This window comes from Stegodyphus dumicola, chromosome 3, assembly GCF_044657685.1.
Source record: "Stegodyphus dumicola isolate Sdum_Otavi_A_Nest chromosome 3, ASM4465768v1".
NCBI lineage: Eukaryota > Metazoa > Arthropoda > Arachnida > Araneae > Eresidae > Stegodyphus > Stegodyphus dumicola.
Window position 1 is genome coordinate 84,753,304 of NC_140770.1, and position 18,144 is coordinate 84,771,447.

General features: G+C 29.0%; 1 protein-coding gene across 2 annotated transcripts in view; it reads left to right on the forward strand.

Moving 5' to 3' along the window:
• The window catches only part of garz (Sec7 domain-containing protein garz), a 138,426-nt gene that overhangs the window by 19,384 nt on the left and 100,898 nt on the right, over window positions 1–18,144 (forward strand). For both annotated transcript variants that reach the window (XM_035357268.2, XM_035357341.2), the window contains exons 6-9: window positions 156–596; window positions 8,500–8,589; window positions 13,528–13,678; window positions 16,384–16,604. In XM_035357268.2, the coding sequence (XP_035213159.2) occupies window positions 156–596; window positions 8,500–8,589; window positions 13,528–13,678; window positions 16,384–16,604 (903 nt within the window). The remainder of the gene's footprint in view (window positions 1–155; window positions 597–8,499; window positions 8,590–13,527; window positions 13,679–16,383; window positions 16,605–18,144) is intronic.

Consider the following 18,144-nt stretch of genomic DNA (forward strand, 5'->3'; position numbering starts at 1 on the left):
GAATGTATACCACGTATGTCTTGAATTAGCTATATACTTAAACATTTTTAATATATTCTGTCACAATAAAATATGTTAAGAATCTTTAATCACACATTTTATTTTCTAATGTTCGTCTTCAAAATCTATAATAAAAAAAAAATTTTTTTTAATAGCTGAAAATGAGATCTGGTGGTCTTGATACTGGACGAAGTCGAAGGAAACGTTCTCCTCGGCTTAAGCATCGGAGTATTCATTCTTCTGAACCTACAGAATCTAATGCACCAAATAAATCTACGAATTCTCTGCCTTCAAGTTTATCTAATTCTTCCGAAGTTACACTTGAAAACACTTCACGTGCACCTGATGCTAGTCCTAATTCCCCTGAATCTGTGGAAAGCTGCCAAGAAGCTGTGCTTTATGGAAATCCTGCAGCTGCCTCACAGAATAACATAAATGATTCGGGTGAAATAAACACTGACTGTGATTCTATTAATTATGAAAAAACTGAAATTTCTGAATCAGGAATTGATAATCAGAATCCTGAGTTAATTCTGAAAATAGAAAATGTTAAAGGACAAAATTATCAAGAAAGTATGGAGTCTGGGCCAGCTCAAGTAAGGAAATATGATTTTTAATTTAAATACATAATGTGAAAAGATACAGTGCTGATATAAATGCATAACTTCTGATAAAACATAAATAACTATAATGCTCTAATATAAATGCATAACTGTACAGATATGCTTTAGAATTAATATCTTACTGTGATCTATATATGAAAGTAAAATAATATTGTTGCGTTCTACGAGTTCGTAGATTTGAAGTAATTGATGATAACACTTGATGAAGAATCAAAACACAATTTATTTGCCAGTTTTACACAGGATAATTCCAAAGACACATTTACAGTTGTCCAAAAACTATGATAAACACGCTGAATCGATCAGCAACACAGCCTTTGGGCTATGGTAAAGACAGCTTTACTGCAAAGCATAAAATTACAGCTCCCGATTTGGTCGATCACTCTCAATCTAATTTCTGAACTCAAGGGACACTACTGAATTATAGATACTCCTCTCTCCGCATGCAGGGGGGTATATATAGCTTTGTTCTACCTTCTAAAATATTTCCAAGGAAAACCCCCAAGACTGTGTTCTAGAATGTTCTCTCTCCGTCTAGGGCATATTGCTTGTTTTGTTGCCAAGTCTGAAAACCCTGCTTTTCCCTGTCATTTTCTGGCAACGCTAATCCCATTTTGCAGGTAAAGTATCTCACCGTAGCTGGGCATTTTGTAACATTGCTCCATTCTGAGGACTTCGTGCCCCAGGCAGTACAGTCCTTGGCCAGAAGCCAGATTTGATACAAACAAAAGATAATAAAACAAACAAATAAGGTAAATAAGGATAAAATAAACAAATATTTACAAATTATATACATAAATTAACCATTTAACAATTTTAAATTAAATAATTCAGACTAAATTAAATTATAAATTCAGACTAATTTAAATTAAATTTCAGACTTTTCATTGTTTAATTACTTTATCACTACAATTCTCAGATGTCTATCTGTTTTGCAAATCACAGTCTGAAGATTCAGTCCTTTCGGATTTTTCATCTACAGAAAGATCTGAAACAGTTTGCTCGGTACTTACATACTATGATGACTACCTAGATATCTCACCACAACTGGCGGCCCTTGTAGGTTATGCAGATTAACCCTAACATAGGTTATAGAGGGATTCGAACCCGGGCCCTTAGGCACGGCAGTCAGCAATGCTAACCACTATACCGATTGAGCAGCTATAATTAAAACTAAAATGTACTATTGGTGCAAAACAAATAAAAAACTTAAGCACATTAAGAATAGTTGGTATTTTAAAAATGCAGAGCAACCGTAAAGAAAGGTTCACAATATTTACACAAGATTTGTTATGCTTGTATACAGCTCACTGCCATGTGAAATTGTATATTTTTAAAATATGCCCAAATTTTAAGAGAAAACAGATAATATAAAATTTTAGCGTTAATTTCTTCAGTCTATTCGGTATTAATTCTTCCGTAAAATGGAGGAACAAGTGACGTAGGACAAGCTGCCATTATTTAGATACCTATTTAGCTGAATTTCTTTGGCAAAAAAAACAGGAAATATCTTTCGATGCTATTTTGAAAGCTATTTCCCACCACTTTTCTCACCATTAACTTCAACGTTTTCTTTTAACCAGTTTTAAGTAAGTTAATTTTAATTTTTTAATTCATATTTATTATATAGATTATATATATATATATATATATATATATATATATATATATATATACGTTTATTTATAATATTCGGGATTTTTGGTTTTTAAGTTTTTGTTTCTTTAAGGCTTTTATTTTAAAAAAAATTTAGAAACATAAACCAAAAAATGCTAATGAAGATTTTTATTGGCAAATGTTTCCATGGTAGTCGTCATGGTACGTAAGTATTGTTTGCTCACCACTCTGTAGTTTATTCCCATCATGTGTACAGCTCACCTCAGTATTTTTAGCATTTGGTATATGCTTATTTTCCTCTATTTCTTAAAAAACAATTCTGAGGTTTGCATTAGAGTTATGAATAGAATCTGATGCTTTACAAACAGAAGTATCCTGGTTTAGAATCAAATTTGTGTCTGTACAACTTGCATTATGAGACACAAACTTAGTTTGTGAAGCGTATGTATTTTCTTGCGATACTGGAACATTCTGCTTAAGCTGTACATCAGTTTCTCCCATCCGTACATTACACAAATTTTTAGATGATTCAGTACTTGCTAACTGCAACTTCGTAACTTCACTATAAGTTTCTACCAACTTAACAGTCACATTTTCACTTTTTTTCGGGGGGGGGTCTTTACTTCAGGCAGTTGAGAATCGGGAAGTATTTCCATGAATAATTTCTTCACGTTTTTCATATGCTTAACTAGCCACTTTTTTTATTTCTTCATCTATCTGACAATCAGTATTATCACTTTCTTTCATTTTCACTTCAGGCACTTGAGAATCAAAAGCTTCTTTTCTTCATCTTCTCTTTCTTTCTTTTTTTTTTAGTCTTGTTACATGTTCCATGTGTCATTTCTTGATCTTTCTTAAATAATTCATTAACTACTTCCTCCATTTCTTCATCCTTTGATTCTTGAGATGCCACTACTGTCATTTTCACATCATCTATTTTGGTTCTAGTTTTCCACAATGTCATTTCTAATTTTCTTTTGCTCCTCTACCATCTGTTGGAGTTGTTTTTGCAACTTTATTGTCTGTCTTTTATTTCTTCTAATTTTGTCGCCAAATGGGCTATTTCTTGTTTAATCTGGTAAACCCTGAACCCGCTTTGCGAGGAAGCTATCTCGCCACTTTTCATGATAATATTGTCATATCTGCATTCTGTTAAATCATGGCAAATACAGTGCCTGTGATAAGTAATAGGATATTTGTAATATGAAAACTAATTATTTAAAAAGCTATTTAGGTTAGAAATTTGCAAGAAACTTTTTTAGGATTGTATTACTTTTTTATGCTACTGTATGAAAAGAAATATATATATTTTCATCAATAGCATAATGCATTATACCAAATAAAATCCAATTATCCAGAATGTTGACTTATCCAATAGTCGAGACTGTGAAATCCCATACATATATTTTGAATATTTATTTCTTTGCTGAAAACATATACAATACTTCTTAGAACTGAACTAATAAATTTTTTATTAAAAATACTAAATTTTCCTTGTTTATTTGATGTAAACTTTTACTGTGCCTTAGAAGAAACAACATGTTATCACGCTCCTCTGCCCCAAACAAGCTGTTTTGTGGGCAAAATTCTTTTGTGAGTAGCTTAAATATTATATATATTATATTATATATCTATCTTTAATAAACAACAGTTTAGGAAATCCAGCAGCAGTCATGTGCCCTTAAACTAAAGCACCATATCTGTTATATTCAATTGTTCTTAGTTGAGTTCTTCATTGTGTGGCTACAGATTTTTTGTCCTTCATGTGATTAAGAACATTTAATTTATTCACCAAAAAGTATATTATTCAGTAACATATAATCCTTTGTTTCGATATAATTTATAAATGAGTAATTTCATATTCTTTTTATCTGCTTAGCTTAATGTAGGTTCCATTCTTTTATTTACTTGTTATTTTGTTGATATGAGAAAGTTCAAGAAGGCAGAATGAAACTTCCACTCTTAAGAATTCTTGATTCTCTTTTATTCTTAAGAATTCTATTCTTAAATCAAACATATTATGAAAAAATTATGCCATGACAGGTATTCCTTTGTTTAACCCCTTAACTGCCGCGGGCGTATATATACGCCTTGCTCAGCCGATGTGTTAACTGCCCCAGGCGTATATATACGTCCTTCCAAACTGCTATCATTTGCTTTGCGCTGCTACACCTAAAATTATTCGCAAAGTTAACACATCGGCTGCGCATCTGGGGCAGTTAACGCATCGGCTGAGCAAGGCGTATATATACGCCCGCGGCAGTTAAGGGGTTAAACCTATTTCTATAGAAAATTTTGTAGTTGATAATCTTTTTTAATTTCTTTTAAAATGAGCCTCTGTTTTCGTAATGACCATTTTGAAAGGCATCCAGGTCTGAATTTGATTTCATGCGATGCCGTTTGATACCCATTAGCAACATCAAAGATATTCCAACCTTACTATTAACAGTTTCTGATATATTTCGATTAGGCTTACTACTTTTAGTATGTAAAATTATCTATTTTTAAGAATTGAAGTTTAAGTATTTAACACTGAACAGTTTAACAATAAAGATTAATTTATCTATTTTTCTACCTTTAGCTATAGTTGCAAAAATATGGTTAGTTCCTAATGTTTTAATTATCATCTGCTAAAAACAAAATAAGAATCGAGGAATTCGGATTGTAAATTCATTTTCATGTATTGCATGGAGCAGTGCCAAAACAAAAAAGAAAAAAAAAAAAAAAAAAAAAGAATTATCCATTATTGTTCAACAGAACAGTTACTCTCAAGTGTCTAGACTCTTTTGTGAAGTCATTTTTAATGGTTACTCTTTTGTTTTTCTGAAATGCAAAATAAATCAATTTAACAAACCAAGACAATAATATTAATGTTATTTAAAGCCAAGTTATGATTATTTGATTAAAAATGTAAAAATGTTCTCTAATTTTATATGCAGTTGAATCATTCTTCAGTTTTGAAGTAAGAGATTTTTCTGGATAATTGCATATATATATATATAGAGTGGTATCTTTTTGTTGTAAAACATTTTTGTAATACTATACATATAATGTAACATAAAATAATTACAAAAAAAATGGCGGAACAAACTTTTAATAAAGAGCAAATGAAGTGGAAATAAAAATACAAATGGAAAAAGTTGTGTTATCACTCTTTGACTTTTACAAGAGGAATATATATATTACTATTATTGTTATATATATATATATATATATATTACTATTGTTATTATTGTTAAGAATTTAAATTTGTTTATATATATATATATATTTAAATTTAAACAAATTTAAATTCTAAAAAAAAAAAAAAAAAGCCAGAATAATTTAAAATTAAAAAAAAAATGTCCAAACATGTAAAAGATTTAATTCTCGAACTAATCTACAATATCATTTAAATTCAGAAGCATAAGCAAATCAAGTGCAAAATCTATCCATGAAAATTAAATCTACTAATTTAATAAATTAAAATTAAATTAAACAATTTTTTTTAAAAATGCATATGTGAATGACCGTAAAGTAGGCAGGAGACAGACTTATCAAGGAGAAGTTGCCTCCAAACCTAACTCTCCAATCATTCAATTCGTGTTTCGTCATTCATGCAGGCAAGGGTAAAAGTCAAAACCAAAAGTAATTCTAATAAACTGGTACCCTTAGAAATTAACATTTAAGTATTAACATTTAAGAATTAAAGTTCAAAAAGGAAAATACTAATGAAGTCTTTTGAGTAACAAGCAAGTAAAGTCAAAAATTAAACTTTTTCTTAAAAAATTTAATTTTTTAAAAATTAATTTTTTATAAAATAATAAAAAAATCTAGAAACCAATGTATTTTAGAAATCCTTGTCTACAGAACTTCCCCTACACGAATATGCATATCAATAAAAAGAAACTATAAAAGAACTATACATAATCCATATAAACCAATAAGAAACAAAAAGAACTAATTCACAATTTTTAAAAAACGAATATATATTTAAAAATATAATTTCATATTTAGAAAATACTTAGATACTACATAAAATTTTTTTTAAAAAAATACTTAAAGCAAGTAAATAGTAAGTTTTAATTCTAACTTACCTACTATATGAGTGTTGGGGTCTGCAAAAGTGTTGTGAAAGAGAAGTAAGTGTGTTCTTCAAATTATATAGATGGCGCTTATGTAGGTAAAGTTGAGTGTCAAGCTGCTATCTTTGTTATAGTAAAAAAATTTTTTTGTAAACATTAATATTAAAAATTAAATTTAATTAAATTAAAAATCCTAAAGGTAGTAATATCAATTATTTAAGAAGTTAAGTAACTGAGCCAATCAAGAGATGTAAGTTTACTTGAAGGAAATTAAAGTGAAGTGGTATGTGAAAAAAATGTAAACTGTTTGTAATTTGAAATATGTGTTCTGTTGAAAAATTAAGTGAAAGATATTTTGTGTGAAAATTGCAAAAAATTAAAGTAATTAATAAAAACTGAAATGTTTTAATATTAAAGTTTTAAAGTAAAATTTCCCAAAATTTTTTTTGAAATGAAGTCCTTAAAAAACCTCTAAAAATTCCAGAAATTTCTCAAAAATTCCTTTAGGAAGTTAAATAAAATTTAAATTTGATGAAAGAAAATATTAAAAGTTTAATGAACTTGATTTCAATTGGTATATCAAAACTTAACTAAATACTGGCTAAAGTATGGAAAATTAGAAGAAGAAGATTAAAATCTTCACTCAATTCGGGCTATAATTGAGACTTTTGAAAAGAGTTGGCCCTTTATTAGTAAAAAGAAATAATCCAGTATTGATTAAATATACATATTTACAAAATATTTACAATAAAAATTTACAATAATTTCTCTACTCTTTTATATCCTTCATTACCCTCCAGCTAAGGTTTAAGGTAATGTTATCATATCCAAAAGAGCCAAAAAATTATAAAGTAAGGCCTGCCTTTTTAATATATAAATTAATAAATTTTGGTGGTACTTGGTTATCAACTTGTATATTAATTAGTTTTATGATTTCTTCCTTTAAATCGTCATTTTCAGTATATATATTTTTTATTCTGATAATTTGGCTATGAAACGTGTTTTCTATTACTTTTCTAGAAATATTAGAGTTTCAATTAATTAGTTCAATAGTAGGAAAATGGAAATTCCTTCTTTTATCAAATAATTTAATTTTCTGTGTTTAATAATTTGCAGGTCTAGGAATTCAATAGTATCTTGATTCGTATTCATTTTATTAAGTGTTAAACTATTTGGGTAAATTTTGAATTGCTTAAAAGTAGAATTATTATTGAAAGTTATATATATATACTGAATATATTAATAATTGTTTTATAATTGTTTGTTTTGTAATGCCATTTGTAGAAAATGCAGCATGTGAAGCCCATTCGTGGGGATTTTCAATCTATTGGACACAGTTAAATGAATAATATTGAAAATTATATAAATAACTTAATTAAAGCACATATGCGGGATTTTATGTTTCAGAAAAAAAATTAAACTACATTTTTAGCATTGTAATATGCATTATCACTGGAAACCTAGAGATTTAGTGTAATCCAATGTATTGTTGCATGTCTGCCTGCTTATAAGATTGTTGTCAGAATTTAAAAATTCATTTTGTATAAAGTGAAGCTTCATAACTTCATGCTTCATAACATGAAACTTCATAACAGAGATGAGGATTGCTCAGTGAAACTTATGAATGTGTGTAATCCTTCATTAGGTTCCACATAATTTTCTAATTTTCTTAATCTGCGTATTATTTTCATCTCCCCTTCTCATCATCTTTCATCGTGCATTGACAGAGATGAGGATTGTTCAGTGAAACTTATGAATGTCTGTAATCCTTCATTAGCTTCCTTCTACATTTCTTCCTCTGTGTGTTATTTTCATCCTCCCTTCTCATCATCTTTCCTTTCCAAGTACATATCTGTTTGTTTCCTCATCATATTGAGAGAGTTGATGGAAACAGAATTCTCTGCATTCACCAAAGTCTACATCTACTCTTCACTAACATTAACTTTCTTCCAACATGTAAATCTGCTATCAGTATCTAGACTTGTCATTATCTTTGTCGAGAAAGCAGGTTTTATATATCTGCAGAAAGGGTATACAGAAGTATTGTTTCCTCAGTTCTTTTAGTCTGATACTAGTTTTAGGGAAGTTTAAATCTGAATTTTACTGTAGAAAAATATTAGAAAAGAATAGTGTTTGAATTAGTATTCATGAAATAATTAAAATTCTGTTCTTAATTATATATTTATATTTTGTAGTCTTATCCTGTTAATGTTGGTTGTGAGGCAAGTGATAACGTTAATGGAATACTGCCAAATTCTTCTCTTGAAGCAGAAACCAATAATCAGGTACCAGATTTATCTATAAAATTTTTATGTGGTAAAATGTGTTAAATTTTTTGGTATGAGAGTAATTTTGAAGATAAAAATTGATACAGATCTTGCTTTATTTTTCAATGTGATTTTTATTTTACTCTTCTTCATGTTCTGCTGCTGCTGTTTCCCCTCCCATAGGTAATCTGTATTCTTTGCAGCAAATAAGATGTTTGTATGAACTGAAAAATTTCCGTTTATTACCTTAAGTGCTTATATAATTGTGTTGAATATTTTATTAATATGTCATTAAACATTCTTATATTTTAACTTTTAAAGCTTACATAATTACTTTTGGGCAGCCATTACTTTTTAATTGTATATTACTAAAAAATATCCAATGTTTAAGAACATAGCTTACAAAAATGATTGATTTCTATTGGTATTAGAAATAAAACTAAAGCTTCCCCCCCCCCCCGAAAAAAAAGGAGGAACAATGTTAGCAAAGTATAGCAAGGAAAAATATCTGAAAGTGCAGTTTGCAATTTAATTTTTCAAAGTGTAGATAACTATATAAAAAGGTATTTTTCCATTTTGCCGGCGCAAATCTCGCAAAGCAGACTTTATTGACGACAACACACAGTATACACAAAAATTTTAACAAATGTTGGTTCTAAGAAGTTTTTATTTTGAAGGCATAAACATTTTAATATCGTTTAAAATTTTGTAAAAAGACATTAATTTAAGAATTTACTGTGCTTTCATGGTTCAACATGCTGATTCACCGGTTCGTATCACGTGGCCCAGAGTAGTCTCATCTTGCGTAAACTATGCTGCAAAAATCTAATTCTCTCAGTAATTGTCTACATTAATTTCAAGTTAAATCTTAAGGAATGCAAGTTTAAATACAAGAATTATTTCAATTTGTATGAATAGCTTACTGAGAAATTATGTAAAATCACAGTGCTTTACTGTTAAACCTTGACTTTGCCTCTTCTATGTACATTTTTGGGTGGCATATAAGCACTCTGTCCCGTGCTACGCACATAGGGAAAAAATCTCTCCTCGCGATTGGATATGGCTTCCGATGACATCATTTCCTCTATGCTTAGGAACGTCTTGACTTTGCTTGGGCTCCAGGGAACAGCTTTATACCGTTTGTTTACATTTTGATGGCAGTACCGAAAAGATTATTACGTGCGTTGTACTTTTGTTACTATGAGACTACAATTCTTACAGCATTACAGTATGATGAATTTAATATAAAATATGTAGTGATTTTCTTCCTAAAGAAAAAGTATTATTTCTTCTCTATTATTATAACTCCGTAAATGTGTATTAATATTAAGTGCAGCAATTTTAATGAATGTATTCTTAATTAACCCTATGGGCAGCCAGGGTTTTTTCTAAGAAAGCACAAATTTCCCAAAACTACTATGAGAACAAAATATTTTTTTGATTTTAATGCAAAAACTTTCCTGGTATTTCATACCTGGATTTGTTTTCTTTTGGTATATTGCCTTAATTTCGTTGACATATTTTAATATGCACGTATATATACGTTCTTACAGATATCACAATAAATATTCCAGGCCGTAAAAATACTGCCTTGCCGCTTAAGAGGGTTGAAAAACCTTCATATTAAAGGGGCTATGATTATTAGTTCATTATTTCATGTTCATTATATGTCCATTCTCTGCAGATGCAATCTCCGAAGGCATGAGACAAGTCAGTTTTCAGAAATACCAAACGCAATGTTGGAAGCTAACATGTTAACATAGTAAATTCACAATATTTATAATCAGTCTGAAAGAGTAAAATTTATTTTTGAAGTTAGACTAATATAGGTTTGGAGTAGAGAAAGAGAGATACATATTTTAAATTGTATAATATTACTTTATGAATGTTACCCATTTTTTAATGTGCAACATCTTTTGTACCTTTGCATAAAAATAGTGTTTGTCAGAGAAGGAAATACACGTGGGTTAAGTTCAGCGACAATACTGAATGCACTTTTTTCTTAAGGCAACAGAATATTAGAAATGACATGAAGGTAACATTTACAAAGGAAATATTTTCTTCAATGTGAAATGAACAGGAAGCAGCAAAATTGCAATAATAATAATATACCTACTAGCACACATTGCCTTTACCGTTGGATCGAAATCGTCGTGTTTTGGTTTTTGCACTAAATTCATGAACTCAACCATTTATATATTCTAAGCGCTTAAGACTGCTTCTGGTATCAACAGCATCTTTGAAAGATTTTATAATTTTTTTATTCAATGAAAAAGGAAGCCACCTGTAGAACGCTGCAGCTAAATTTTTTCGTTTCAAAGAAAACAAACGATAATTTTCACCCATACTCGTCATTCAAAGAAAACAAAACAGTAAGAATCCCACCTAAATGTCATTTATGGCAGGAGAAAATGATGTCATCGAAAAGTATGTCCAACCACAAGTATGGATTTTTCCCTATGCGCATGGAGCAGTACAGAATGCTTATATGTTTTTGGTTTAGCGGTGTGATTGTATTCTAATTGACTTAATTACCGCAAATAGCCTTAGGGCATAAAATTGAACTATCTGGTAAAAATTCTATGTAATCGTATGCCAGTATTGAAAGAAACAATCAATCTGATAAGAAATGGCCGCAAATTGTTTTGAAAATAAGGCGTAAAACGTTACCAGCGAGGATATTCCGTTTGGCATCAGTTGTACCATTTTTGATGACTTTATCGCCTGCGCTGGCAAAATGAAAAAGTACCAATAAAAATAAAATAAAGAGATGACATTAATACCTAGTATTGCTTAAATATTAAAATAAATATGGCACTTGTTTAGTAGCTGCAGAATGATAGTGGTTTATGTACTCATGACATATACTAGCCAAAATCACCACTTTAATAAACCGTCTGGGTCAAAAGATAAGGAGTTTATTAGATCTTTCAAACAAATCTTTCCGCATGTAAAACCTTCAAAAGAATACATTTTTTTAGGATCAAAATTTGAGATTTAATGCTTTGAGGGGTGGTGGGCGGGTCTTTTTCATCAGGTTTTATCTCCTAGATGAAAGCTGGAAAATTCCATTTAAAATACATACAATTAAGCCTTTTGCTTCTCTAAACGTATAACAGATGGCAGCACTAGTATTCATTCATGAAAATAATGTAAAATAAATATTCTTTGCAAGTCTAATTTTTAGGGATTTCTTTTCCTTAATTTCTGATGTAATTTAAATCGTCTGAGCAACAACTTTTGGTGTTAGAATGAATATTTTTATGTGAAAGTTTCCTTTTCTAATAAAAATTATTATTTGAATTCATTTATATTAATTAAGAATGGTTGAAATTAAAAGATGGGGCAAATACGTCCCACCACGCATGTAGGAATTGCTGCTACTAGATGGCAGCACCATTCAAATATTTTTTAATTCAAGTATCATGTTCAGTTTATATGTTGATAATGCAAATTTATATTTTTTAATAAATTGCAATAATGTTAAACCTTAAAAAATATTTAGTATTTTTTCCAAAAGAAATGAAAGTATAACTCTGTAACATGAAATGTCATTGAATACTGAATGGATATGTGAGGGTGATTCACCATAGAAAAATATCCTAAACTGTGGAAAAAGAGGTGAAATGTAAATAAAAATGATGGCCTTCTAAATATCTTCCTTTCCAAATTTGTAGTAAATAAATTACTGGAGCGAAAATCTTCTGTTTCAAATCTATTATGAAATCATTAAAAAAGTTCTAAAAACTCGTACAGACAGCGATTTTTCTTTAAAATTATGTAATTTTGAAAAATATTTTTTTATTTTGCGAATATGATCGATATTTTCTAGATAATTATTCAAAAACTTTTTTATATTTTGCATTTTCATTTGGTTGCTAAAACTAGCACTTTAGATAAGCATGTTAGGAAAATTTACGCCCAGGTAAAGATGCTATTTTACTGCTCTAGATGCTCTACAAGCAGTATCCCACCACGTCATGAATTACCTTAAAGGGTTACCTGTTTCTTTTTTTTACATGAAATAACATTGTATTAGGGTCTAATTATCTATGTGTAAAGTTATTTCCTTTTTTTTTTTTTTTTTTTTTTTATTCATTGAACCTTAAAGGGACTTTGAGGACATGCAAAGTAGCACTCTGCTTGAAAATGAAAAATTATTTTCACGAGTACTATAGAGACTGATTTGTAGGGATGTGTTCTGTGGGCGGAGCTCACTGACACTAACCACTAGAAGTGGTCATTTTTTTCACGTGTCTTGAACAAAATATGTGTAATTGTCGCAAATAATTACATTGTAACACCTGATATAGTAAATAAAACAAGAGTTTTGCTGAAAAAGTTAATTGCCTTTTCCTGCCCCTCAAAGAGTTAATGCAAGAGGAAAAATTTTTATTCAATGATATCGCTGTGATAAAGCAGTAGCAGGCTACAATATATACATTTCTAATGATAATGTCATGTCTCACTTTAGAAACATTTTAAAATCTAGGTAACAACAAATCACATGACAAATTATTAGTGAAATGAGACCAAATGAGTCTCAAACAGAGTGGCACTAAGAGACAAAAAGATTCCTTAGAAAGACAATTACCTGATATTTTTATGGAAAGGATTTCATCTTAACCATGTCTGTTTCCTTTATCTTCGTCATCACTTTCCACTCATGACATTTCATTCTTCTTCTATAGTAAAATTAAATTATTCTCTCATTTAAAATTAAATTTTCATCTATTTTATTTGTTTAGCATTATGTTTATCATTTTTCTGTAAGATTTAATGATTTCCTTTGGTTTGTGCTATGAACTTGTAAACCTTCAGAACAAAATAAATTCATGAACTGAGGTTTCACTTGTATATACCAAAAGTGTTTTGAGTATCATTGCTATTTAGTGAATGGTTATCAAGGTATTTAAAATGTTGATGGTTAAATTTATGTTTTGTTACACTATTTAGAACAAGCTTAATGAATCTGTGGAAGTCAGCAGTGAGTCTGGAAGCTTAAATACAGATGCTCTAGAAGAAAGCTCATTGGCTGATCACAGTGAATTGGATTACGTTAATCCCAGAGGTGTTCGATTTACTCCTCATCAGCAACCTAAAGAAGGTATGTATGTGTAGAATTGTTGTTAGAATAGCTAATAATATTAGTTTATTAAAATTATTATGAGTTTCTGCAATAATTATTATTCTGATATTCTTGTAAAATTTAAGTATTTTATTTCCTTTTAAAATATTTAGTATATTATAAAAGGAAATAACATACTTAAATTTTACAAGAATAGTTAGTAATATTTATTTCCTTTTATAATATTAGTTACTTCCTTTTATAATATTTAGTATTTATAATATTTAATATGCAATTATTGAATTTTGTGTAATTAGAAGTAAAGTACATATAAATGCATTTTTGTACTACTATTAGTGCTATTGATAAAAATATTCAAGCTGGTGTCCATTTTAAAAACTCTGTTTGTTTTTAAATTAAAAGACTTACAGCTGGTGAAAGAAAATGGCAAAGAAGTCTAACTGTTACAGCAGAACTCATTAAATCATTTAAAAATTAAATGGCATTGATCAGTAACTTTTACATACTCACATGAGGTGCATAATATTTGTATCATAAAGGTATTACAAAGCTCTGAATAAATAGATATAATATGAAAATATTAAAGGCAAACAATACAGCTTCCAGGTATTGCTGCAGATAAGAGATAAAGCTATATATTTCTTTCATTTAGAAAAACTGCAGATGCAATTGCAGAAAAGAACAAATGTGTATCAAGTTTGAAGCACATTGTTAGTATTATGTTAAATTTTTTATTTGGTGTCAAATGTGTTACCTAGTATTATAGCTTTTTTTTAGTGATAATTTTTTATACTTAGACTTTTGTAAAATGTTTGCTTTATTTTTCTTCAAAATGGTTTATTTTCATAGTGTATATTTTACTTGTTAATACACTGTCATTTTTTATCATCTTTTCATTTTATTCATAATTTTAAAAAGACTGTTTTTTTTTTTTTTTTAAACTATGCAGAAAATTATTTCATCCATTTAGATTTTATTCTGAAATTGATTTTGGATTTATATAAAAATTAATAACTGATTTGTGAAGGAAAAAAGGAAATTGGCTTAAATTTGTGTTATGTATGGGGAAAAGCATGAAAATCCCATGCAGCCTGCCCATTCATTGTACATTTCTAAACAACTTTACTGGAAAGAAATATACTGTAATTTTCATGTAATTGATGTGTAAAATTTATTTAAGTGCCAAGAACATTCATGAATGAACTTTAAAAGGTAAGTAAATAAAGAAATGAAACACAGCAAGTTACCTTTGAATAGTTTTACTCATCATCACATATGGAACTTGGACAGTTTTCTTTGGAATGAAATAACTTATCATTTGAAATCTTAGACACTGAATTAGTGTCTTTAAGCATTTCATCATCTCAGAACTGTCAAGAGAATTTCTAATATTTATTTATTTATTTATTTATTTGTGATTTTATGGCAGTAAAATAGGCTAAAACAGATAATGTTTTAACACCAAACTGCATATAGATATATGGTGTTTTGAAGCAGCACTTTTTAGGAGGAGGCCTTCATAAATATCATATTACTATTGAGTCAATCCATAAATTCATGTGCATTTTTTGGTAAATTTTTAAATAATATAAAAAAAACACAATTTAACATTTTAATCAATTATATATTTTCTTCCATTATCTACAATGTCTCGCCATCTTACAGGCAGCTTTTTTATGCCATTGCTGTATAAAGACTGGTTTATATGCAAGAAAACTTGAAAGTTCATTGTGTACACCCTGTTTAGAATTGAATTTTTTTTCCCGGTAAAAAAATTTTGTAAGGCACAAAATAAGTGAAAATCACTTGGGGGCAATATCTGGGACGTAAGCAGGATGTGGCAAAAACTCCCAATTAAATTCACTAATTTTTTGCAGCATTGTTTGAGCCATATGTGGTCTAGCGTTATCATGATGAAACAACACTTTCTTAATATTCACCAGTCGTGGGCATTTTTTGATCAATTCTGAGTTTAGACAGCAAAAATGTTCACTATAAACTTCTGACTTAATCATTTGATTTGGTTCTAACAGTTCAAAACGTCCTGAACGGGGTTCATCATCAGTGCTGCTTTTTCCAACTTTAAATTTTTTAAATCATTTCTGGGCAGTCCTTACACTAATAATGTGTTCACCATGTACACTATTAATTTTTATCGCTGCAAACCTGGTAGATTCACCACACGAAAATAAAAAATGTAGTGCAACTTATTTGTACTGATTATCTATATTCATCTTCTATGGGTATTAAAATACGTTGATATTTATGAAAGTTGGTGATGAACTGAATAATATGCTAGTCAAACGATGACAAGTTTCAACAGGTTCAAAATTGTATTGTTTTAGTAAATGCATCATAGTGAATTCCACGCATACTCTTAATGTGCACAAACTTATGGACTGACCCGATATAATACTGACAAATACAGGAATTTGATGTTTGTAAAACTCATAATTTATAAACTCAAAATTATTGAATACTTACTACATTTTATGCATATAAAAATGTTTTCTTCCTGTGATGACCAGATCATCAATTCTTTAATGCAGTGTACTTTTTCATGATTAAGGGATAATATTGGTTTAGAATACAATGAATGTGCAAGCTGTTCATAATTGTTAAAAATTTGGTAGTTTTGAATTGAATTTTATTAATATTGCTATCTTTTGTATGTTCCTTTGTTCGTATGTAATTTTAAATTATTTTATGTTTTCTTCATATAGGTTCAGGTCCTCTTGTGCCATATGGTTTGCCATGTGTAAGAGAACTATTTAGGTATTTAGTAAGTTTAGTCAATCCTCATGATCGACATAATTCAGAAACTATGATTCAGGTTGGCCTCAATCTACTGACTGTAGCTTTGGAAGCAGGAGCAGATAATTTGGGCAGATTTGCTTCTTTCTTGAGTCTTATTCGAGATGAAACTTGTAGGAACTTATTTGCTGTAAGTTATACAATTCTATTTTATATTTGTAATTTTGTTAAATAATTAGTCTATTATTATTCACTACTAATTCATTATAATAATAAATTTGCTGTACTTCCAACTGCGGGATCTACTAATAATCTCAAAGGAGGTGTATTATTTTCAGTTAGCATAAAGCTCTACCCTGGCAAAATTAATGAATGGGGAGGGGGAATATTAGAAGCAGTGCTTAGCAAATGTTGTTATTTAGCAAAACCTAAAAATATAATGTAACAGAATAATAAACCTTTAATTTATATTCTGTTAGCCCTTATGCATAGCAAATCCTCAGATTGTTATTGGATTCTCAGATTATGATATTAGATTCTCTGATTGGCTAAGCATAAAATTTTTAATTCGTCTTTCCAAGCTGGGTGATTTAAAAGCAATAATTACAGTTCATTGTTTATGATTTAAATTTCTGTTTTGCTTTTTTAATACCATATTTAATTGTTTGAATTAAAACAATTCAATTCCAGTAAAACTAAACTAGTACTTTATAACGTTATTGAAACATTTAATGAAGCTAAGCTGATATTTTATACCTTGCACTTCAATTTTGTCAACTTTTGTAATTGTTTAGGGATAGTTGTTGATACTCTTTGAAGATGCAGAATTTTGAATTCGAGCTCTTATATATTTTCATGTATTTGTCAGATACTGATGTTAAAACTACTAACTTTAGTTTTAAATTTATGTTTCTACTCTTATAATTTTAAAAATCTACTACCACTTACTTCAGTTGTTGCTCCAATTTGCTGTTTGTTCAAAAATAAACTGCTGCATTCTTTAAATTCAAACCATTGTGCTTCTTACAATCATGTCATTATTATGATTGTATTAGATAAGTAGTGTGTTGTACAGTATGTTAAATTTAAAACTAGACTGCCTATTTAAGACTGCATAATTTCATACATATTTTATTTTCAATGATTCTCCAGTTCTTATGTTATTCTGTTATATATGAGAAACTGCTTAACCTATTTGTTAAAAGAAGGAAAACAAATCTTTGGAAGTAGGAATGGATTTAGGCAATCATTTTGAGGAGAGCAGATGTTGAATGTGGTCATATTTGCATTGCATCTTTGACTGCTGTTTTAATACTGTGAATTAGTCAAACAGCTCAAAACTTTTCGATATCTTAAAAACAGTGAAATGAGCAATAAGTAACATAAAAGAATACAAAAAAACAAAAAATTCTGAAAAGCAAAGTATAATTAATGATATTTTATCCTATATTTTCAAGAGAAAAAAAATTACAATGAAATAAGCTATATCCCTTAATACAAATAATAATTATCCTAATAAAAAAATTAAGCGACTTCCCTTTGCAAAATCTTAAGAACTCAAATGCTTTAAAGGAGGTTAAGAATTTTGTTTCCTAAAAAAATCACTCAAAACTTTTCATTATCTTAAAAACGGTGAAATGAGCAATAAATAACATAAAAGAATACAAAAAACAAAAAATTCTGAAAAGCAAAGTATAATTAATGATATTTGATCTTATACTTTCAAGTGA